General features: G+C 38.5%; 7 protein-coding genes and 1 long non-coding RNA gene across 16 annotated transcripts in view; 3 read left to right on the forward strand and 5 right to left on the reverse strand.

Annotated features, from left to right (window-relative positions):
• On the reverse strand, positions 1 to 9,393 carry LOC121597181 (sodium channel protein Nach). Of its 4 annotated transcripts, none has more exons than XM_041922761.1 (5): positions 9,323 to 9,393; positions 8,819 to 9,013; positions 8,093 to 8,751; positions 7,734 to 8,009; positions 6,489 to 7,650 (listed from the first exon to the last, which is right to left on the reverse strand). In XM_041922761.1, the coding sequence occupies exons 1-5, from the start codon at positions 9,391 to 9,393 to the stop codon at positions 7,508 to 7,510; spliced, it is 1,344 nt and encodes a 447-aa protein (XP_041778695.1). In that variant the 3' UTR covers positions 6,489 to 7,507. The 4 variants fall into 4 exon arrangements, 2 of the variants coding, with proteins under 2 accessions (XP_041778695.1, XP_041778694.1); XM_041922760.1 differs by lacking the exon at positions 9,323 to 9,393 and adding an exon at positions 9,094 to 9,230; XR_006005386.1 differs by lacking the exons at positions 6,489 to 7,650; positions 7,734 to 8,009; positions 8,093 to 8,751; positions 8,819 to 9,013; positions 9,323 to 9,393 and adding exons at positions 1 to 441; positions 539 to 1,003; positions 1,107 to 1,286; positions 1,338 to 1,457.
• On the forward strand, positions 4,554 to 6,389 carry LOC121597196. Its single transcript, XR_006005392.1, has 2 exons — positions 4,554 to 5,534; positions 5,631 to 6,389. It is a non-coding gene; the product is annotated as an uncharacterized LOC121597196 (long non-coding RNA).
• On the reverse strand, positions 9,146 to 11,939 carry LOC121597178. 2 transcript variants are annotated; one of them, XM_041922757.1, is made up of 3 exons: positions 10,965 to 11,939; positions 10,594 to 10,695; positions 9,146 to 9,928 (listed from the first exon to the last, which is right to left on the reverse strand). In XM_041922757.1, exons 1-3 carry the CDS (start codon positions 11,854 to 11,856, stop codon positions 9,456 to 9,458), a joined length of 1,467 nt encoding a protein of 488 aa, XP_041778691.1. In that variant the 5' UTR covers positions 11,857 to 11,939; the 3' UTR covers positions 9,146 to 9,455. The 2 variants fall into 2 exon arrangements, with proteins under 2 accessions (XP_041778691.1, XP_041778690.1); XM_041922756.1 differs by lacking the exon at positions 9,146 to 9,928 and having other exon boundaries at positions 9,994 to 10,695.
• The window catches only part of LOC121597191, a 22,633-nt gene continuing 12,322 nt past the window's right edge, over positions 10,596 to 20,906 (forward strand). The window contains exons 1-4 of one of the 5 annotated variants that reach the window (XR_006005390.1): positions 10,596 to 10,686; positions 10,971 to 11,745; positions 15,994 to 16,182; positions 16,278 to 16,696. The gene's annotated coding sequence lies outside the window, so the exon portion shown is untranslated. Of the gene's footprint in view, positions 10,687 to 10,970; positions 11,746 to 15,993; positions 16,183 to 16,247; positions 16,697 to 20,906 lie in introns of those variants that run through there. The other 4 variants (XR_006005391.1, XR_006005388.1, XR_006005389.1 and 1 more) reach the window with 4 other exon arrangements.
• Positions 12,173 to 13,913, reverse strand: LOC121597179 (zinc finger protein 660-like). Its single transcript, XM_041922758.1, has one exon. The coding sequence runs from the start codon at positions 13,749 to 13,751 to the stop codon at positions 12,294 to 12,296; it is 1,458 nt and encodes a 485-aa protein (XP_041778692.1). The 5' UTR covers positions 13,752 to 13,913; the 3' UTR covers positions 12,173 to 12,293.
• LOC121597183 lies at positions 14,522 to 16,266 on the reverse strand. The gene is made up of 2 exons (XM_041922765.1): positions 15,381 to 16,266; positions 14,522 to 15,288 (listed from the first exon to the last, which is right to left on the reverse strand). Exons 1-2 carry the CDS (start codon positions 16,264 to 16,266, stop codon positions 14,834 to 14,836), a joined length of 1,341 nt encoding a protein of 446 aa, XP_041778699.1. The 3' UTR covers positions 14,522 to 14,833.
• On the forward strand, positions 17,474 to 19,431 carry LOC121597184. The gene is made up of 3 exons (XM_041922766.1): positions 17,474 to 17,803; positions 17,875 to 18,309; positions 18,379 to 19,431. The coding sequence occupies exons 1-3, from the start codon at positions 17,648 to 17,650 to the stop codon at positions 19,039 to 19,041; spliced, it is 1,254 nt and encodes a 417-aa protein (XP_041778700.1). The 5' UTR covers positions 17,474 to 17,647; the 3' UTR covers positions 19,042 to 19,431.
• Positions 19,389 to 20,901, reverse strand: LOC121597180. Its single transcript, XM_041922759.1, has one exon. It carries the CDS (start codon positions 20,869 to 20,871, stop codon positions 19,522 to 19,524), a length of 1,350 nt encoding a protein of 449 aa, XP_041778693.1. The 5' UTR covers positions 20,872 to 20,901; the 3' UTR covers positions 19,389 to 19,521.

Genomic DNA, 20,906 nt, shown 5'->3' on the forward strand with positions numbered 1-20,906 from the left:
TACGACTAACGACTGGCATAACAATTTTATTGGTATTCCATTCAAACGGCACAGAAGCAATTTATTTGATAAATTTACTATACTTTGTTATGGCGCTTTTCCCACCAGCTTCTAAAAAAAAGGTAAAGTTAATCATAACGTTCAGTGTATGGGCGGTGGAACGGGTAGCTCGGCAAAAGTATAATAATACAGACCTATGGTGCGTCTCAGCAAATAAAGAAAAAATGCTATTACAAGATTCATAATGATGGATTTGGTTGAAAACGATGCAGTAGGGTGTCTAACTTTTCGGTCCATCATTTTATCCTTGGTAATTTTATCGTCCTTCTTCATTCTGCTGCCAAACGATTCGTGCGGATAATGGTTGATGATGAGTTGGAAACAGTTGGACCCTATGTGGTTTCCAAGCTTGACATTTAAGTCAAGTTTTAACAGAGAATCCTGCAAAATCCGGAAAAGGGAAGAACACAGAAACACGCACAAGAATGCAGTTAATATTCAACCACTAACTCTTAACCAAGCTTACCACACCACTTACCACCATCGTCATGCGTTCCATCATTTTTGGCGAAGTTTGTGATCTTAGGGTTGGTTGGTTGGTAGTGCTAGGTAGTGCCACAGAAAGTTCTATGAAAGTGCGTGTGCGTGCACGCGTGATATATTACTTTTGATTCGCTGGTATGAAAGCCATATCCCAAAAATCACCAACAAACCAAACGTTTTTGCGTCAGTTTAGATTCAGAATTCAAATAAATTGTATGACTGTTTTGACTTTTGACAAATCATCGGCAGTTTGTTGGGCAGCCATACGTAAAATAAGTATAGAACAATAATAAATGACCGTTTAAATTACATCTCTGGCTGATAGAAGCCTTCGTATACGAGATACAGTAGCAGAAGTAGAAAAATTAGGATGAAAAAGGTAGTCATCAAATTTCTAGTTTCGCTCATTGTACACAAAGTACTTGGTGTTAGGTCCCCGGGTGTTTTGCTTTGTTCACAACTGAAAACAATGTGTGCGCAGGAGAGGGGTTAGATGAAGATAATAATGTTTGATTCAAACATAATTCCGTTCGCACTGACCCGTTGAAATTATGAATACTTACGTGCGCTACGCAAACGCGCCTGTTCGGTGCGTTCCAGGCAGAGGGAAAATCAATACTGACAACAGTCGGAATGGAAAAGATAAAATTTCTAAAAATACCAGCGCGTTTTGCTTGCAGCAAATGTGTGTTTTTTTTAACATGTGTGCACAGGAAGCATCAGAGCTGGTCACGCTAAAAATACTAATATCACAATTTATTGTATTCCTATCCATCCAAACACACCCGTTATACCTCTATCGGTCACAACCGTGTCGATGTTTAAAATTGTGTAAAAGTGAACAAGAACAACAACAACAACAACAACAAAAAGGAATAGAAATGGGTGAGCAACATGCACATTCACATACTGTAGACGCACTTTTGATATACTGCTCTGCGAGCAGATTCAAACACTTCACGTCTTCTCACACGGCTAAGCTCATTGAACGATGATGATGATGATGGTACAGCATTAGACCAATAATGTCCATAAGCAAATTTCTATAACAAATCATACAAAAACAGCAACAGCAACGGTAATATTGAAAGAAATAATTAATAAAGGACAGTACTCTAATAACAGCAACACAGCAACACTCACATAGTACGAAAATTGGTCTGGTTTGCATTTGTTGCACCACTCTCTCTCTCTCTCTATTATGGTTTAATATGTGATCAACTATATTAACATTATTAAAATATTAAATTATATACGGCTACTGTAACTTGACCTACAGAGAACGTAGTTACATAAACGTAACGTCTCACCGAACAGAACGATATATCTGATGGGCTGAAAGAAGAATCGCTGTATTGATCAAGATCAGCGAGCTAATTCGGCATATCTTTCTTATTCTTTTTCAAATGAGTTATTTTTGATTATCGATCGCACAAATATTATGATCGAATGGCATACGGAAGGAAGCTAAACTAAACGGATGTTCGATCCAATCTGTGTCTAGAAGATCATTTACACGTATCGCATTAGCTCTTTACCATTTAAGCGATCGAGAATCGTGTAACCTTGAAGTGGCGGTTACTAATACTCCAATAGTGTATTGATACACTACACACTGCCTTTCTGCGTCACTGCGCACCGACATTAAAGCAATATGTATAGTTTATGGAAATGTATTTCAGATACATTTTAAAACAACTAATACATGTGTTCTCGTTCTGCTTTTCTGAATGCTACTACTATTATCTTGAATGTATGTGTTGAATAACAAAAAAAAACTCTGTTGATTTGTAATATGCTTAAAACGCCAGGAGTGTCAAACACAATGCATGTGTGTACTAGATATTTCTATTGCATACTCTAAAATTCTACGAACAACTGAAATTTATGCTCAGTTCCGTTTAAGTATCATACTTCAAAGATGTTAAAATAAAATATCACGGCCAGAAGCCAGTTTTAGATACAAAATTAAATATGTAGCTTGATTCATTATCAAACAACACTTCCACATGCAATGTGTAGTTATTTTTATCACAAAGGCAGTTTATGGCAGTGTATTTTATAATTAATGGTCATGATAAAACGCATGTGTGCACATGATGAAAACTAGTGTATGATTAGGTATGGTATGTTACATATGGTATGAACATAGTGTTTGAATTCAAGTTCAATTGTGATAGCACCACTCAATGAAACGGTGTAAATTCAATACTCATACAAAACATGTAATGACGACATTTTTGTTTTATTCTTCATGAAGATAATCCTTTTCCTCAACCATTCCCAGAATGTGATACATATAGCTCCTTCTTCCCTATCAATAAATGGCATGCAAATCCATAGCTTCATCCACTCACTCCATTGAACCATCCATTTAGCTTTGTTGGAAAGGATAGAGACCCAGTGACACTATTACATTGTCAACCTATTCCAGGAAAAATGGGTTTGGATTCTTGAGGAAGGGCGTTTACTTACTATTTTCTTCGTAAGCCCGTGAATTGATTCGAGCGAATCGATTTGAGGAAAGCACCGTTTGACGCATGAATCATCGTGATTCCTTTGCACCATGGCGCATGTATCATGAGGATTCTACTACGGCATATGCATCATCCGGACCCCTTTTACGGTGTACGTTTCATCTGGATTGATGGTAAACGGTAATGGTTTGCTGTAACGAAAGGTAATTCAATAATTTGGTTAACTTTTCTTAGCAAAGGTTTAGTGTGCCAACTTATTCGTAGAAAGTAGTCAGATAAATCGTTTGGATTTTAATCAAATATATTCAGGTGAAACACGGATTACTAACATCATGTAAATGGGATAGCCAGCTACTGTTGTACTGAATGGTGTTTACTTACCATTTTCTTCGTTGGTCCGTTCATTGAGTAGATAGCGATTTGAGGATAGCACCATTTGCCGCATGAATCATCGGAATTCCTTTGCACCATCATGGTGTATGGTTCATAAGGATCTCATCCGGAACAGTGATGATTTGCTGTTGCATCCTGTAACAAAAAGCAATCCAATGATTAAGATTACTTTTGTAAATCATTTTAGTGTCCTCTTTACTTCTATAAAAAGGTCAGATAAATCGTTTGGATTTTAATCAAATACATTCAGGTGAAACACGGATTACTAACATCATGCAAATGGGATATTCAGCTACTGTTGAATTAGATGATGTTTACTTACCTTTTTTTTTTAATTGTCCGTTCATTGAGCAGAATGGACCGATTTGAGGATATCGCCATTTTACTTGATTCTTTCACATCATGGCGTATGTTTCAGTTTGATTCCTTCTACACCATGGCGTATGTTTCATCTGGCTCGCATTCGGAACAACAGGATACTGCTGCATCCTGTAACAAAAAGCAGTTCATTGAATAAATTAACTGTTCTCATCAAACGTATAGCGTACTATTTTATTCTTGAAAGTAGTCAGATAAATCGTTTGGATTTTAATCAAATATATTCAGGTGAAACACGGATTACTAACATCATGTTAATGGTTTATCAGATACTCTATGTTCAAATCTTGTTTACTTACCATTTTGCCGACTATTACAATAAGTAGAATTATTCATCTTTCAGGCAACCGTTTACAGCCACATGTTTTATCTCCCTTCAACTGAACCCTGCTGGTATTGCATTCATTTCGATGCATCCTGAAATATGACGTAAAGCGAACGAGGTTAATAACTTTGTTTGCGCTTACGCAGGTGTGAATCTATAAATTTCACATTAAAACAAATGTTGGATTCTTATGACTTTCGCCCTTACAATTATTGTGCGAATGAAACAAATTCGTAAAAGGTTTGAGATAGATCACGTACCTTGACTGTTCGCCGTCTCAAAGGAAATGGAAATGAACAAATGATGCACGTGCATTTGCCGTCAACAGCGTCAACATAGTTTGACACGTGAGATCGGTGTAATTTGACAGCGCTATCTTGAACATAAAAACCACATCAGAATTTTCACAAATTGATTGGCACACTATGAACCAGCCTTATTGTTTTTACTGCATATTAAAACCTAATTTGGTTGTGTTTTGTGTAATAATTACACTCTTGATATGCTATTGAAATTTAAATATAATTTTGGGACATAGATAAAATTGGTCGAAAGTTGAATTGGCCAATATGCCTACTTTTGTTTCTTCTTATGTTTACTAATTTCTCGGGAGTGCATTAGAAGCGTATCTCGGACACGTACTGTACGTCAAATTATTGAGAATTTGGTGCATGTTTTGATCGATTTCCTTAAGTTTATTGTTTACTGCTCTACGGAAACCATGAATCTACCATACAAAAAGTGAAAGTAATGCAATGCAAAAATAATATAACATAAGAAATCAACCATTTCTTCTACGGTTCAATAGCTGGTGCTTCTGCGTCAACAAACAGTGTGTATTCGCGAAGAAGAATATAAATACCGAGTATGTGCGCGCATGTAAGAGCAGAGCTACGAAAGAAAGCTTGACTGAAGCTTCGCTGTGAGTGCTGAACAAGTGGCGTCAAATATCGAAAGGTTTAATTGCTGTTTAGTGCCAGAGACTGTGTATTTGGTTGTGAAACACTACGAGTGAGCGAATCATCGAATAACATCACTCATTGTGCAGAATTCTGTAGCAAACGTATCGAAATCGTGAAAAATGAAATCTATTTCGGCAAATTGTGCTACGGGTGCCTCCGTCCCCGCGATTTCAAGTGGTCGTGTACGTCAACGCTATCGGGAGTGCGAAAATGATCCAGAAATACAAGTGTATCTAACAAAACTGAAGGATTTGGTACCTTTTATGGCGAAGGATCGCAAAATGTCGAAGCTTGAAGTGATCCGGAACGCTATCGATTACATATGCGAGCTTCAAAATACACTGGCCGATGCAGACGTACAACAAGCGGGCAAGATGCAAGAGTCATTGATTTGAAGAAAAACATAAAACAAACTTTGAATGGGAATGAAGCTGCCGGAGTGTGTACCAGAACACGGTAAAGAACCTTTTTTTAAAACACAATCTTTCTAACGTTCAAGCGTTCGGTGTTTCAGTTTACTAACATTTACGTATGCATTTTTACCTCTTACAGATCGCAGTCTGAATTGCTCCTTAATTGTGCAATAGAGAAACATATATGGAAGGATTAATAGATCTCAACATGAAGTCGAATTGGCCAACATGCCTACTTCAAGAAGGCGGACGGGGAAGAGTAGCAGAGTTTCGAATATTGCGTTTGATAGATGTTTGATTTAACGGAACAATTTATGTACAAAGGAATCTGTACGATGCAAGGAATGTGATTGGATCCAATTAATATTGAAGCAGCTGAAGCAGGATGAAATTAGCAATGCAGTAACACATGTTTTTATCATCTGCATACATCTGTGATGTGATCAGTAGGAATATGTATTGTCCATTTCTTGTATTTATTACGAAAATAGTTTAAACAAAAACACCGATAATAGTAGAAAACAACCATATATATGCTATGGGAAGCGTATTCAGGAAAAATAAATTAATACATTTATATTTTGCGTACAATATGTTGATAATCCTACTACTTAGTACCATGATAGTGATTCCTGGCTAGAGAATACTTCTGTGAGGGGGAAGTTAATCCACCAGATGTTAATCAGATCATTGCAGCTATCTCTTATGTAATGTTTTATCATACGTCTTTCCCGTGTGCTATTTTTATCATACATATACTATAAAGTGGAATATTAAAAGACAGGAAAAGAAACTAAGCGAACCCCTAGGAAAAGTAAGGAGAGTGAGCGTCAAAAAGTGTAAATTTATTAAGTAAAAACAGTTTTTAATTAATGAAATATAACCATTTAAGAAACAACTTTCTCAATGATTTGTAGCTCATTTCATCCTTTAAGTTTACATATTATACTGCTTTACAATTGGAACAAAATAAGGTCCAATTTGTGAGACGAACACTTTGGATGAAAAATTTTCGAGTAATAGAAATTGACATTACATTTTCCGATAAAACTCAAATAAAAAGCGATGATTTCATTTTGGATCGCAGTAAAATTGTTTATAATATAAAAATACCATAATATTAAAATAACATTTAATGTTTTGAATAATTTGTTTTGAATTAATTCACAAAGAATATGACAATTTCTGCAGGACCATATTTTTCTGATTGAATCGAAATTGAAGTATCGTGTGATATTTATATTGTGCAGAAATGAAACAAGTACTCCAGCACCGTACTCATCTTCTCAGGGAGATATGCTTTAAGGCTGTATGACGTATTCCAGATGTACGGGAGTGCACTTGTTCGGTTTAAATGTAATTATCATTATTATTTGTTTTTTCCCCCCGATTTGCGACCGACAAAATGCGTCGATAAAAGCCACGCTCTATCACGGAACAGAAAAAAAAACTCCAATCAATTAATCACCGCCTAGGAGCTATAAATTTTCTTTCGTGTAGTACGGAATGTAGCACCGGGTCGACCAGGTGTGTGATACAACGCATGTTTTTTTCTGCCATCACGGAGGTCGATTCAGGATAACAATGAAATTGGTACGCGTGCACTTGAGGGTGACATAGGAAGCGCTATGGTGACATGTGTGGTTGCTTATCAGACATTATCGATGTTCGGTTCAGTGCAAGAGTACCGGTCCAACATTACCAACAATCCGTCCAATTAATACCAGTAAGCCCTCACTTGAATCTTGATTGTGGAATTGTCATGGACTCATCGGCACGTACTAAAGAATGAAGGGGCGATAACGGGCGACACCCTGCTTGATGACCTAGGCTGTGGGGACACCTGGATGCACCTGGTATAGCGAAAAATTGTCCCCGATAGATAGTGACTCGCACCGGTGATGCTTATCGAAACTCATTTAATGCGTTTGCTAGAGTTCTTATTATTTAGGATTTTTCAAATACTTGAAAATGCGAAAAGTGACGCGTAAAGATATTTTATGTGTTTGGCCTGTTTCAATGTTTATAAGGTCCTACATTTCGTTTAAGTTTAAGTATATATCTCGTTCCATAAGGTCGTACAGTAAAGTAGTAGAAAATCTCCACAAACGATAGAAGACTGGCCCCGACAAACAATCCTGTAGTTCCACCAACAGATACTAGAGATTACGAAACAGAGATAGATGGAAAGATAGCAACGTCAAACAAACCCTGTAAATGTTATCAACTGCATTACACTTACCCACTAAATCGAGCCTTCCGCGTACAACATTTCTTTTGTAGCGTTCCGTTGGTAGTGCGGAAAGCTGAATTTCAATGGTCGAGTAGCGACGATCGGAATCAAATATGCTTTCGCGTGAATCATGCACAATTCCTATGTCCACCTCTGTACATGAGGGCAAACAATCACACACGACTCCTCTTCGTCCAACCGACCATTTAGGGATAACGATCGTAAGATCTTCGTAATGCTCATTGAGACAAATCAGTCCAGACATATTGCACTTCAAGTGAGGTTCTGTGTGTGTGTGAGAGAGAGAGAGAGAGAGAGAGCGAGCATTATTCTCCAATACTAAGCAATGAAAAGTGTTACAATGTTACCTGTATTGGGCATTAGATGGCTTGTACAGTTGCATATTTTGATTTGCTTGTCCTTTCGGCATTGAACAGAGCACGCACTGTAGCTGTAAAACCGGTGAACGTTGAGATTGTTTTCGTCCGGAAAGCGACACTTGCGCTGGGACACGCTCACTTGCTTCGCTTCCGGGTCATTCTCAATATCCTTGATAGAGATGTGCCGCTTGTAAGCGATGTAATGATCGACGAGCAGCACGTCCGATTTGGGAGTAATCAAATTGGGCACTTCTTCCTCACCAATCGTATAGACGTAAGCTTCGGTAAGTACTGTGATCGTCAGCTTGCCCGGACCGGTATGCTTGTTCGAAATCATGTTCAGTTTGATCGGAACTTTTGCACTTGTTTGTAATGAATTGACCGCATAGCACAGTCCCAGTTCGGTTTCCATCGGTTGAAAGTATCGACAGCAGTCGAACGGTTTATCATTCCAGTAACAATCCTCGAGCGTCTCCATGCATGTACTGCGAACTAGTTCAGCGTATGCCGTAAAGTTGTCGAAAAAACAGTTTTCGGCCATATCTTCCCCCGCGCACTCATTCACTGTGTGATACGATTCGCCACGAAAGTATCCAATCTCGTTTAAAACTTCTTCCATCGCAAAATCATGATCTTCACCCCAAAGCCTACCGAGAAAGTTGGAGCAAAAAATCGGCAACTAATTATGATGATAAATCTCCCCCATACGCTTACCTGTCAGCGATGGCTTGGATTCTTTCCATGTTTCGCATCTCACACACGACGATCGAGGGAAAACGAGTGTTCCAATCGCGGTAGCTCGTTTCTACCACGAATGATATGGCACTGGTTTGAAAAGCTTCGAGTGAGGCATCGATGAGAAACGCAGAACCAACCCAGGAAATGATAACACATACTATCCAAAATATGCTTTAACGGAAAAGTAAAGCATACGTTAAGCATCATTATAGTGTACGATCACATTTGGGACATGCAGCAAGTAGTAGTACCGTTCTGTTAGGTGATATGAATCATCTGCAATAAATTTCACACCATGGAAAGTGGAATTAATTAAATATTCTTTTACAATTTCAGTGAATCGCATGGTTGGTGCTACGTGCAGAACTAACTCGAACATGAACAACATTGGAACTAACGCATTTTTCCACTATTCATAAAGCTACTACCGAAAATGACACAAACACATAGTCTAATTATCCTGATCAGTATCTGTCTCACCTGAGCCACACGCAACTATTGTATAGATTGCAGTCAAGTAAGATGATATCGTGATTTATTGATTGTTGCATGTAGCGATAGCATCACGATTGTATCGAGTGGTTCAAATACACGCACTTAGTTATTTTAAACACTACTTCAAAGATTCAACCAATTCTTCCAACATTTCGGTCATTCTATTCCGATAGTTAGTGTCTTGCTCGAAGTACCGTAAGCAGATGTGGAGTTTTCCATCGCCACGTAAGAAATTATCAAAATTTTCCGAACAATTCAACATATCTTTGGCAGCTTGCTTCGGTAGCAGTGTAAGATGGCTGAAGAGCAAAGACTCGATAAGTCCAGCCAATGCAAAACAGTCACACGAAGCACTATATTCGTTGCGTGATATTATCTGTTCAATATTCATACTGCTATTCGATAGTAAAAGATCACCTAAAGCTTGATAATAAGAATCCAACAAAGCTGTTAAATGTTGCTGTCGAAACGCGCGCGTACTGCAAAGCATAATAAGCGTCCAAACATCCAAGGCAGGAGGAGCAAATCGGGCCAACTGGAAGTCAACAAGTTTCGCCTCTACTGGAATAAGCCTCCTGGATTCGTGGTTTGCTAAAATATATAAATACTAACATTAAAATAGTCGGCAGAAACCACGAATAATAATAGCGTTTAAATTGAGTATTATTTTAGCACGGTAGCACGCTGCACGCGCTATCAGACTTGCAGAATGTATTGATCAACTAAATCCGACAGCAGGTCCGTCATGAATGTTCGGTAATCGTCGTACTGTGACCAGGCTTCTAGACAGATGTCCCTTTTCACATTCTCGGACTGGCTGCCTCCTGTGCCCGGTAATCGGTGCTCTTCGCGACATCGAGCCACCAGCTCCATCGGTAGCATCGTAACGTGCCGATAAAGGATGCTGTCGATGAGTCCAGCGAGTTGATACTGATCGCAGGAGTGCCGATAAGATTGAAAGCCGTCCAAAAACACTTCCCGCACATCCCGGTGAAACCAATCTAGTTCACATTGCAATGCTTCATAGTAGATATCTAGCAGCTCTTCAAGATACTGTTGCCGAAATTCCCGCGTCGTCGTCGATGTGAGAAACGAGAAAATATCGTACGCTGGCGGTGCGTAGCGCGCAATTTGGAAGTCGATCAGTATGCAACTCGAAGGACGAGAAGCTCCCGGTGCGGACCAGTTGCCTAAATTCAACACTTCGCAAGGGTTTGGTTTTTTAATAGACGAACGCTTCCGACCACGGCGCTCACCGTTGGTGACGAACAGAGCGCTGTTTGAAACGTCTGCGTCTTTTCCGGTTTCGGCTTGATCCTCACGGTCCGATGTCACTTTGCGTCCTTCAGGTAGGTGCCCTTATCATGCGATATAATGAAAAAGCAAACAAAATGTGTGTGTGTGTGTGTGTGTGTGTGTGTGTGTGTGTGTGTGTGTGTGTGTGTGTGTGTGTGTGTGTGTGTGTGTGTGTGTGTGTGTGTGTGTGTGTGTGTGTGTGTGTGTGTGTGTGTGTGTGTGTGTGTGTGTGTGTGTGTGTGTGTGTGTGTGTGTGTGTGTAATTTAGCATGGTCTGTAAGAGGTTTACACAGTAGCGCGCGCTGTAAATTATCTCACCCTTCCTTCCTACCTTCAGTATTGATGCAACTACTGTCCACGCTCGTTGGTATCATTTCGTATCGAAACATTACGTTGTTACACCACAGATCACCATGATTTAACACGTTGCGGAAGACTGTCGACGGCTTGGAAAAGTCATATATTTTGCGTATTACATCGGGCACTTTAAGCAATATTTCATCTAATTTCTCTGAGCTGGCGTATTTCTCAATTCGCTTGATCATCTCACACAGCACTTGTATCGCGTTCTCCAGGTTTATCTTGCGTACATGGTCATCATCATCTACATATGCGTTCTCATTCAGATAGCCAACGAAAAGCTTTGGAATTGGCGTTTTTGAACGTTCTTCCAGAATGAGAGACGATGCATGTAGCTTAGCAACGGCCTGCAGCGCCACTTTCAGATGTTCGAAGTCAAGCAGATGTTTTGTATGCTCCACTATGCTGTAGCCTTCCGAAGTCAAATTTTCAAACACAATCATTCTATCACCCTTTGTGAAGTATGCAGTAGAAACAAATGGCCGTGTGCCAATCATAACGTCCTGGAGCCGCGGAATAACGTGCTTGTATAGCAATATTTCCTTCCGAAAGCAACCCATTTCCTTGATGTAATCGGCTAGCTTTGGCACGTTATCGGGGATAACTTTCACGAAGAAGCTAATATACTCTTCTTCTGCGTATTTTTCTTCCTCTTCCGGTGAATAATGGACCATTTTTTCACGCAAATTTACATCCAACAGATAGTGATCGCCCAAATAACCGACCGGTTCTTCACTCAGCCGTCTCACTTGGTAAGAAACAAGTCTAAATTTTCCATTTACTCGATTTCGTTTGTCCTGAATGTAACACTTCACCGATTCAGCTATATCATTCTCAACTAACCCTATCGTTTGTGGGTCCATCGTACCGGTTGCTCTTAACACAAATCACTTAAAATGATGTTCTGCATAGCCTTACAGCTATTCTTTTATAGGGCACGTACGGTGTTTGAAACACAACAGAGATATAAGAGATAAGCAAAACAAATACAGTACCCCACACAAATCGCATGAATTTTACATACGTAATAACTAGATCTATGCAGTAGATCCAGGCATCTTAAGCATATCAACAGCAACTAATCATACCTACTCTCTTCGTAAAAACTCGTACAGAAAACCTTCCCTGTGGGTTGGTCAAACTATTTTTAAAACGAGATAAAAAAAACGCTCATATTATTGTCTTTTGCTTTGTTTTTATTGTATGTTTTATCCTCCGTATTTTGGACCAGCAAACACAGACAAATGGCTGTATTGGTTTGCAACAAACCCCATATCATCTTAAATTTGCTAAGCATAATTTATTCGTTCAAAAAAACAATATTTTCGTTGCAGATGAGGTTAACACCACCAACTTCAATGTTTTCCAAAATTATGGGATTGGAATTGATTTGATAGCATATTTCATTCAATATTTCCTCGTTTACTGCTTTATCTCCGAAATCGGGTTGCAACAAATTGCCAGTGTCTACTGCAGTAGCTATTTTATTACCAGATTGTACTTCTTCATTTGAATGGTGTTTATTCACGTGAGTTTGAAGCCGAGATCGCGATGTGTAAGCCAAATTACAATACGCGCATCGAAAAGGTTTGCCTACGTGTTGATAAGCATGTACTTTAAGCTGCTGCTTTTGACGAAAACTTCTACCACAATCGCTACATTTGTGTGGCTTTTTGTCGCTATGAATTAACACGTGGTCATTCAGATGACTCACTGTGGTGAACTTTTTGGAGCAAACTGTGCAGGCATACTTTCGTTTGCTATCAGGCATCTCATGCTCCTCGAGATGTTTTCGCAAAAAGCTGCCTTTTGTGAACGATTTGCTACACAGTTTGCAGCGAAATTTTTTCCCTACATGCAATGCCATATGCGTGTTTAATGAATCTTCCTTGCCGAATGTACGATTACATATCTGACAACAGTGTTGCTTCACACCAGCGTGCAGTATCAGCTTATGATCTTTCAAGGAAGATTTCCTAGTAAATCTGTTGCCACAGAGTTCACACTGGAACTTTTTTTCTTCGATAAGCGGTTCTGATTCTTCGTGGTATTTCGATTTTTTATGCGGGTCAAGTTTGGTGAGTTTTCTTTTGCTAACAGAAGATAGCGAATTTTCCCATTTAGAATTCTTTTTTTCTTCGTTCAGTTTTAACAGCATCCTGTGTACTCTGAGCTCATGATTATAGCAGGACACCTTTGCTGCAAACGACATTTCACAGTACTGGCAATGGTAGTTTTTTTGTGGCGAATGAATCTCGGAGTGCCTTTTCAACAGCTTGCGTTGCTTAAATCTTTTCGAGCAAATGCTACAATCAAACATTCCATCGCCATTATTAGACGAACTTTCACAGTGCTCAAATCGATTTTCAGGCACGGTTTGTCCATAGTCTTCTTTGGGATAGTCAGCTGCTCCAACTGCTCCGTCGATATTAAGCTCCAAATTATTTATAATTTTGGCAATGTTTGCTTTCGTCTGCAGTTCTTCACGGGTTTTTAGTGCTGTCATCCGAAACATGTAGAATTCCTTAAGCATTCCAACACATCGCGTACAAATATTGTCACATATTAATTGGTTCGCTCTTGATGGTATTTCTAACGTTGGAGGAAGCTGTGTAAATTGTGTGTAAAGTTCGCCCAACTCCATCGTTTTAACGGGCTGATTAATTTCACAGGATTCTTCCGCTCTAAATTCACATCTTGTTGTAATTTTGTACGTAGGGGTCGTTTCGGCTAAACAGCACAAGCAAATTATTTCCATTGCTTGGTAACTGGATGCAGGATAGTTGTTTACTTTCACGAGAATTCTGTAATTTCTGTAGAATCTTTCCTGGTTTCGATGCCGTGTTTATTTACATTACACTACGTTACAACAATACAGTCTGTTCCCGAGTTACGCGGATTCGGAGATACGCAGTTTTCTAAATTTGACAAATCAAACTTCAAATCAATATAACTTACTTCAAGAATTGTCCAATGCAGTATTAATTGCATTTTTGTTAATAAATTTAATCGACTTAAAGCTTAAAATATCAGAATGTTGCGCACGAACCGCATCAAAGAAATGATGAAAGTGTGTAAAAGTACTAAATTAAATAAAAATTACTGAATTATCAATTGTTTTTTTTGGCCGTAAACCGCTTAATTCGCCATACGTTGATATTCGAGATACGCGGATTGCTCGTGAACACACAAACCGCGTAACTCGGTAGCAGGCTGTACATTAGATGTCAGTTTCTGCAAAACAAAGAAGCACTGTTTACACTGTCACGTTTAAAACTCGATCGCCTTTTTTGTTTTCCAAAAAATGGCCTTATTTCAATTTTAAATGCAACAAATTAAATAATCCCTTATTGTGAATAATGTATCATTCTCATTGATACACTAGATGGTATCTTCCATTCCTTAATTAATACTCATGTGAACTATTTCATAAAAGAGAGCAATTTACACAATTAGTCGGTTTTGTAGCATTACAGCAAATCCAAATGTATCCAAGGACTGTTTACTGATTTTTCATTCATTTGGGTGCTTTAATTAGCAAGTCCGATAAAATGAGGTACATTATTGTTAACCGCTTATACTCATTGCACTACGAATTATCATTGTTTACATTATTGTTTTGCTAAATTTTTTATACACATTATCAGTATTGTATTTATCAAAGCGAACCAAAACAGTTTTGATCATTATTTCTATGCATACCTGCCAACCGATTATTATTTTATTTTCAATTCGCACTATAGAGCTCTATTCTAAGCATACAAAACAATTGATTGATCGAACTCATGCAGCAGCATTGATGTAAATTAATCATTTTTAACGATAACGGAACAAAACATCTTATTGTTCTAACACATATTTGTCAACAATTTGCGTAATCATATCACTTATACGTGTGCGATACGACTCATACTTTTCAAACCCTCGTATACTGGCCCTTACAAACACGGCGGTATTTGTTTGACAATCAAAATCATCCTCCACAGTATCGTCACGTTCGTAGCAATCCGATTCCGGTGGCCAGTGGAAGTACATACAGCTTTCAATTAATCCGGCTAGATGATAGTGTGTGCAGGATTCTAGGAAAATTGATCTCGGTAGAATGACTTCCAAATCCAACCCATTTGCCGCTACATAGGATGACAAGCTATCATAGTACAGATGCTTCCATTGTTCTAACAGTGGATCTCTAAATTCGCTTAACGTTGATATCATAATGAGCGCCATCACATCATATGCTGGTGGTGCGATGCGTGAAAACTGAAAGTCCACCAATTTTGCATCAACAGGATGTGCTGCAAAGGATAAATAAGTGTATGCATTGAATTAGAAAATCGAATTATATTGAGCTAAATTTTAATTAATTCCATCATTACTCAATATTTACCTTTATTTGCACCATTGAGTTTTGTGTCATATTTAAATAAAATATTATTACACCATAAATCTCCATGGTTTAAGACGTTCCGGAACACGCTTGATGGTTTCGCCAAATCATAAATACGGCGCACTGTCAATGGAATACTTTTAAGGATGTATTCCAATTGCTCCGAATTTTTGTATTTATCAATTCGTTTGGCAACTTCACACATAACCTGGATGCAGTTTTCTAGATTTGTAGTACGCACGTACGATTCACTATTTATATACACGTTTTCCTCTAGCATGCATGTGCTTTTCCCAGACAGATTTACTGATAAATCAAGTAACGTTGTTTTGGTTCGTTCTTCGTATATCAACGACATCGCGTGCAATTTTGCAATCGTTTTTAGAGCCATTTCTATGTGAGCTTGGTTCAATAAACTTGTTCCTCCATCAATCATACCGTAGCCTTGCTGTTTTAAGTCATCAAAAATGATCACTTTTCCTTGTTTCGTTAGATAGGTGTTAGCTACAACGTCTCCAATGCCCTGACAGCTATCAGCTAGTTCGGGAATTAGCTTACTGTATATGAATATTTCTTTATCGAAGCAACTCATCTCTGTTATATACTCTGCCAGCTTAAGGTTTGTTTCCGGTAACATCTTGATGAAGAACGAAACATTTTGAGTACTGCTCGTTGAAGAGGCGGAAGTGTCATCATCTTGTTGTCCTGTATCCTTTTGCGCAGGATTATCCTCTAGCTCAACGGATAGAATAAGATGATCTGCCAAATATCCGATAGGTTCTTCGCTTATTCGTTTAAAACGGTAAGATTTCACTTTTGAAGATGCCCGTTTACTCCTTTCCACAACCAACTGCACGTCCTCCTTAGTGATGATTTGCATCTCCATGTAATTGCCAGTATGGAATCTACGCTTGAAACTGTACTTCACAGACGTTGGACACGAATTAACAAATCACTCGTGCGGACTCCCTCATTGGCCTGAACCAAAGCGTTCTTTCTCGCTCTGTGACGTAATCAAGTCCACGAACTTGCTGAATCACGGGGAAAACTTTCAACCGTTCCAGTGATTGAAATATCACACGTATCTCGTTGTAAACTAACACACAAAGTTGAGTGGTGGCAAGTGGTTCAACCATGGATTAATGCCTGCACCTGCGTGCCTGCACCTGCTGCACCATGCACCTAAAGAATGCACTTCAGTTTACTCCGGTGTCCGCCGATTACGATGTGTGTAATATGTAAGCCTTGTTGCACGAACTTTGCGTGCCGACACTTAAACAATTTTCAATACACTTCTAGTTAGTTAACAATTCTTACTTTTGGAATCACAGACTTCGCTAGTTTTTTGGAAACATAATGAAAATACAACACACGAGTTCCAACTTGGTTGCTGATATCTTGTCTTTCTGAGAAATGCTTTTGACAGCTGCTATAAAGCCCTATCAGCTGATTCTGCTGTTTTGTTTCCCACGTAACAAATTATTTAGAAAGCGTATTGCAGGGTTAGTTGGCAGATTATTTCGAGAAAATCCCTGTCTCAAATACAGGTAGTCCCTAAGATACGCGGTACCTCTTTTACATGGCTTTGCATATGCACGGCTTTCTACTGTTCAGCACGTTTTGTAATGATTCGACATATCCATTATCAAATGAAAATATTTTACAATTGTATCAAATTTTAAAAATCATTGTAGAAGTTGTAATATTTAGTTTTGTAAAATTTTCGTTCAAAATAACATAATTTTCAATTTATAAATTAATTCAGGTTTAGATGAAAAAGTCGATCCCTGTACTTATAAATGAAATTTTCTTTATATCTGGGGATTATTATTGAAGTATAACTTTAATACTTAATTCTTCATTCTAACATACTGGAACATAACCGGACTTGTTCATAGAAGAAATAAAAACAAGCTCCAGTTTTGTACATGTTTTGTTAGTAAAGTTTTCGTGCTTAGGGCTATTTGAAGAACAGAGCTAAATGCAAAAGCAAATAGTTAACCATAAAATACGCATGTTATCATAACAGGATACACAGTCCCAGATAATACCAGACGCTGTGGATACTCACTATATGTTCATTTTATCATTTGGTTCAAAGCAAAGTACGAACTGATGTCTTGGTAATTGAGATAATTGAGTTAAGCAAATAAAGATCGCTAGCAGGAGATGCTAGCGAACATTCTCAATGGATTTCAGTCTTGATCGTGACATTGCCAAGGAAAAAGATTCTTAAATCTTCTGATCAAGTTCGTTCCTCTAAAAAAATGGACTTTTCCATTGCTGATTGTAATATGATTATCAAGAGTGATTCTAAGACATGTGGCGACTTTTTTAAAGTGATCAAGTTTGAAATGGAACATATTTCAGGCCAACCGGGATATTTAGGAGAGTATTATTATTTGAACATCACGTATGAAACGGTAAGACACCTATTTTTTTTAACGCACGTAGATCCTTTTTGCCAACCTAATTGTTTCATCATTTTAAACAGCTGGATGGAGGTATCACGTCGGGCAAATATTTCATGAAATCGCTTCCATACCATGACGCAGTATTGACGGAAGCGGTGGAAAGTTGGGGCATATTTCGCAAGGAAGCTGAATTATACAGTCTTCTTTTCAATAAGTATGAAAGAGATCCAAATAAAGTGACCAAGTGGGCTCCTGATTGTTTTGTTGCACGAAGCAACATGCTTGTAATGGAAGATCTTACAAGTACAGGATATCAAACAACTTCATTCCAAACAACGCTGAATGAACAACACATGAAAGCAGTGTTCGACCGTTTAGCCCAAATGCATGCCTCTTCTATACATTTTGAGATTAACCAACTGGGCGGAAAATCGATTGGAGCTATCTATAATGAAGACGTTTTGTTTGAAACCACATTCACTTCAACAAGCGGATGGTTTGTGGCTGGATTAAAGGTAATATCAACTTACAGTGCATTATTGTGTTCCAAAATATGTAAAAGTTTGTTTGTTTCTTCCTTTCAGGGAATTCAAAAGATTGCTTCAGAGAGAAATCGTTACTCACATGATCCACGAAAAAAATCAATCATTGAAAATCAGTTGTGGAGCTGTTTAGAACGAATTTATACACTCGCCGAAGATACAGAAGAATTTCGTTCAGTCGTAGTTCATCGTGACCTATGGATCAACAATATCATGTTCAAGTATGATCAAACAGACGATTTGTGCGAAAAACCGACTGACTGCTTACTGATCGATTTTCAGTTGGCGCGATATTTGCCACCGTGTGTGGATTTTGTATGCGCTTTGTATCTTTTAACTAACGCTGAACATCGGTCACAGTACGCTGACCGGTACATTGAGTATTATTACAATTCATTACAAAAAAAGCTAGCAATTCTAGGCCTGAATGGGCCATCTATTCTCTCAAGAGAACAATTCGAAAAAAGCCTTGATCATTATCGGCTTCTTGGTCTCGTTTGGACGGGCGTACTACACGGATTTGTGAACTTTCCCAAAGGTATGTTGGCTCAATTGCACCAAGAAGACCCTGAAACATATACAAGAATGTCGATGGAGAATCGCGACGATTTTATTTTGAAGTATTATGATAGTGATAGTTTCTTTCACGATCGGTTAGATGACATTGTTACCGAGCTGTTAGAATACTTGTTTGATTTTAAATAGCTATATAATAATAATTAAGATTCACTTCATACTATGTGGGCGCTGTAGTTGATCACAAAAAAAAAACAAAATTTAAACATTAATTAAAAGAAAATGTGTGCAAGCGGGAAATGAGCAATATTTTAAGCAATTAAATTGCTAAAAACAAGAATGGAACGAAATGAAAACTAAATAATATCAACTCAAATTCTACGAAAAAAAGGGATATTTAGTAAACGCTTTGATCGGCCAGGTGACGATCATTTAAAGCTTTTGGTAACAGTATACATTTATATTATTTCTATATATTCATCCGCTATGAGCGTTTCGGATACTATGTAAACAATAATTACATCGCAACACGGCTGTTCTTAATACATAATAAAGATTATTGTCACATAAGCTATGATATTATCGAGTGTTCATCAACTGCTGAACAGGAATGACTAACATGGTTGGAGCTTACAAACTAAATGTAGTAGTATTGCTGATTGCTGATTTTCACAAAATTTCTACAATATCTTTTATAATTCCCGTCATTCTTTCACGATAATTCACATTATTCTGGAACACTTCCAAACACAGTTTAATCTTTTCCGCTCCGCTAAACCGTTCAAAACGCTCGGGGGAAGAAAATATATCATCGATGTAGCTACGTGGCAATAGTGTAACATGATTCATTAGGAAGTTTTCAATCAGTCCAGATGTTTTGTACACCTCACAAGACGCTAAGAACGTGTCCTGTGGGTATAACGTCTCGGGGTTTGCACACAGTTTTGAATGCGTTTCCAGTTCTGCCTTTAAGCATTGATAGTAGAAGTGTGTTAGCTTAACATAATGCTGCCGCCGAAATTCCCCAGTGGTATTGAGCGTGATTAGCATGTTTACATCGTACGCTGGTGGCGCATAACGCATAAACTGGAAGTCAACTAACAGGCACTCTAGTGGCGTTCGGGGTTCATTATTTTGATAGCGAAACATCATATTGCTAGCCCAGAGGTCACCATGGCATGCGACGTTTTTAAACTTGCTAGAAGGCTTAACAAGCTCGTAGATCTGCATCACAAACGAGGGTAGTTTTTGCAGTATCGTTATCAACCGTGGATTGTCATTTTCGATGATTCGCACAAATGCGAGCAAAATATCGACGGCAATGTTGAGTTCCTCTATTCTTGGATTATTATCCCTTCTAATCCAAGCATTTTCTTCCAACAACCCCGGAAATTGCAGCGGTACACTTGTTCCCGTCTCTTTTTCCAACAGAATTGTTGCCGAATGGAATCTTGCCAAGGCAGCAAGTGCGCACTTTATATGCTCTTCATCAAATGTTCTTGTAGCGTCACTGGGAATAGTTTCGAATCCTTGTGTTTTTAAGTTTTCCAGCACCAACACCGTACCCTTGCCTCTATCGGAAAAGTAACAATTCGGTGCGAAGCGCGAATAGATTCTGAGCTTCGGAAACAGTTCGCCATACACTCTTGATTCCTTGCGAGATGTGCCTATTGCTTGCAGGTAACGAGTAAGGGCCGGTATAGACGATGGTGCAGCTTTTAAAAACAATGCTAAACGAGTGTCGCATTGGTCAGTTGACAATTCGAGTATGAAATGGTCTCCAAGATATCCGGCCCGATTTGTTGTGAATTGTCGTAGTTGGGCCGTAACTTTAGCAACTGGGAACACATTTTCGGCTTGTGCTTCTTTGTTGCTTTCAAACGACCAGTAATTATTCCAAATTACGCTTAAATCATCTTGCGAAAAGCACAATTTCTCAAATTCCAAACGTAATTCACTTTCTTCGACCATACTGATACAGATACACCTTCGAACTGAAAGCCAATCATCGCAGACCATCAACTCCAACAAGCTCCCTCTTCCTATCGGTGAAG

The sequence above is a fragment of the Anopheles merus genome, chromosome 3R (genome assembly GCF_017562075.2).
Source record: "Anopheles merus strain MAF chromosome 3R, AmerM5.1, whole genome shotgun sequence".
Taxonomy (NCBI): Eukaryota; Metazoa; Arthropoda; class Insecta; order Diptera; family Culicidae; genus Anopheles; species Anopheles merus.

Coding starts and splice junctions, on each gene's coding strand:
- LOC121597181 (XM_041922760.1), bottom strand. CDS start 9,230: ATGTTGTTCATGTTCGAGTTAGTTCTGCACGTAGCACCAACCATGCGA. Junction 8,010..8,092: donor CCATCTAATGCCCAATACAG/GTAACATTGTAA, acceptor ACACACACACAG/AACCTCACTTGAAGTGCAAT. Junction 7,651..7,733: donor CGGAAGGCTCGATTTAGTGG/GTAAGTGTAATG, acceptor CGTAATCTCTAG/TATCTGTTGGTGGAACTACA.
- LOC121597178 (XM_041922756.1), bottom strand. CDS start 11,856: ATGGACCCACAAACGATAGGGTTAGTTGAGAATGATATAGCTGAATCG. Junction 10,696..10,964: donor TAGTTGCATCAATACTGAAG/GTAGGAAGGAAG, acceptor TCGCATGATAAG/GGCACCTACCTGAAGGACGC.
- LOC121597179 (XM_041922758.1), bottom strand. CDS start 13,751: ATGGAAATAATTTGCTTGTGCTGTTTAGCCGAAACGACCCCTACGTAC.
- LOC121597183 (XM_041922765.1), bottom strand. CDS start 16,266: ATGGAGATGCAAATCATCACTAAGGAGGACGTGCAGTTGGTTGTGGAA. Junction 15,289..15,380: donor ACTCAATGGTGCAAATAAAG/GTAAATATTGAG, acceptor TATCCTTTGCAG/CACATCCTGTTGATGCAAAA.
- LOC121597184 (XM_041922766.1), top strand. CDS start 17,648: ATGGACTTTTCCATTGCTGATTGTAATATGATTATCAAGAGTGATTCT. Junction 17,804..17,874: donor TGAACATCACGTATGAAACG/GTAAGACACCTA, acceptor CATTTTAAACAG/CTGGATGGAGGTATCACGTC. Junction 18,310..18,378: donor GGTTTGTGGCTGGATTAAAG/GTAATATCAACT, acceptor TCTTCCTTTCAG/GGAATTCAAAAGATTGCTTC.
- LOC121597180 (XM_041922759.1), bottom strand. CDS start 20,871: ATGGTCTGCGATGATTGGCTTTCAGTTCGAAGGTGTATCTGTATCAGT.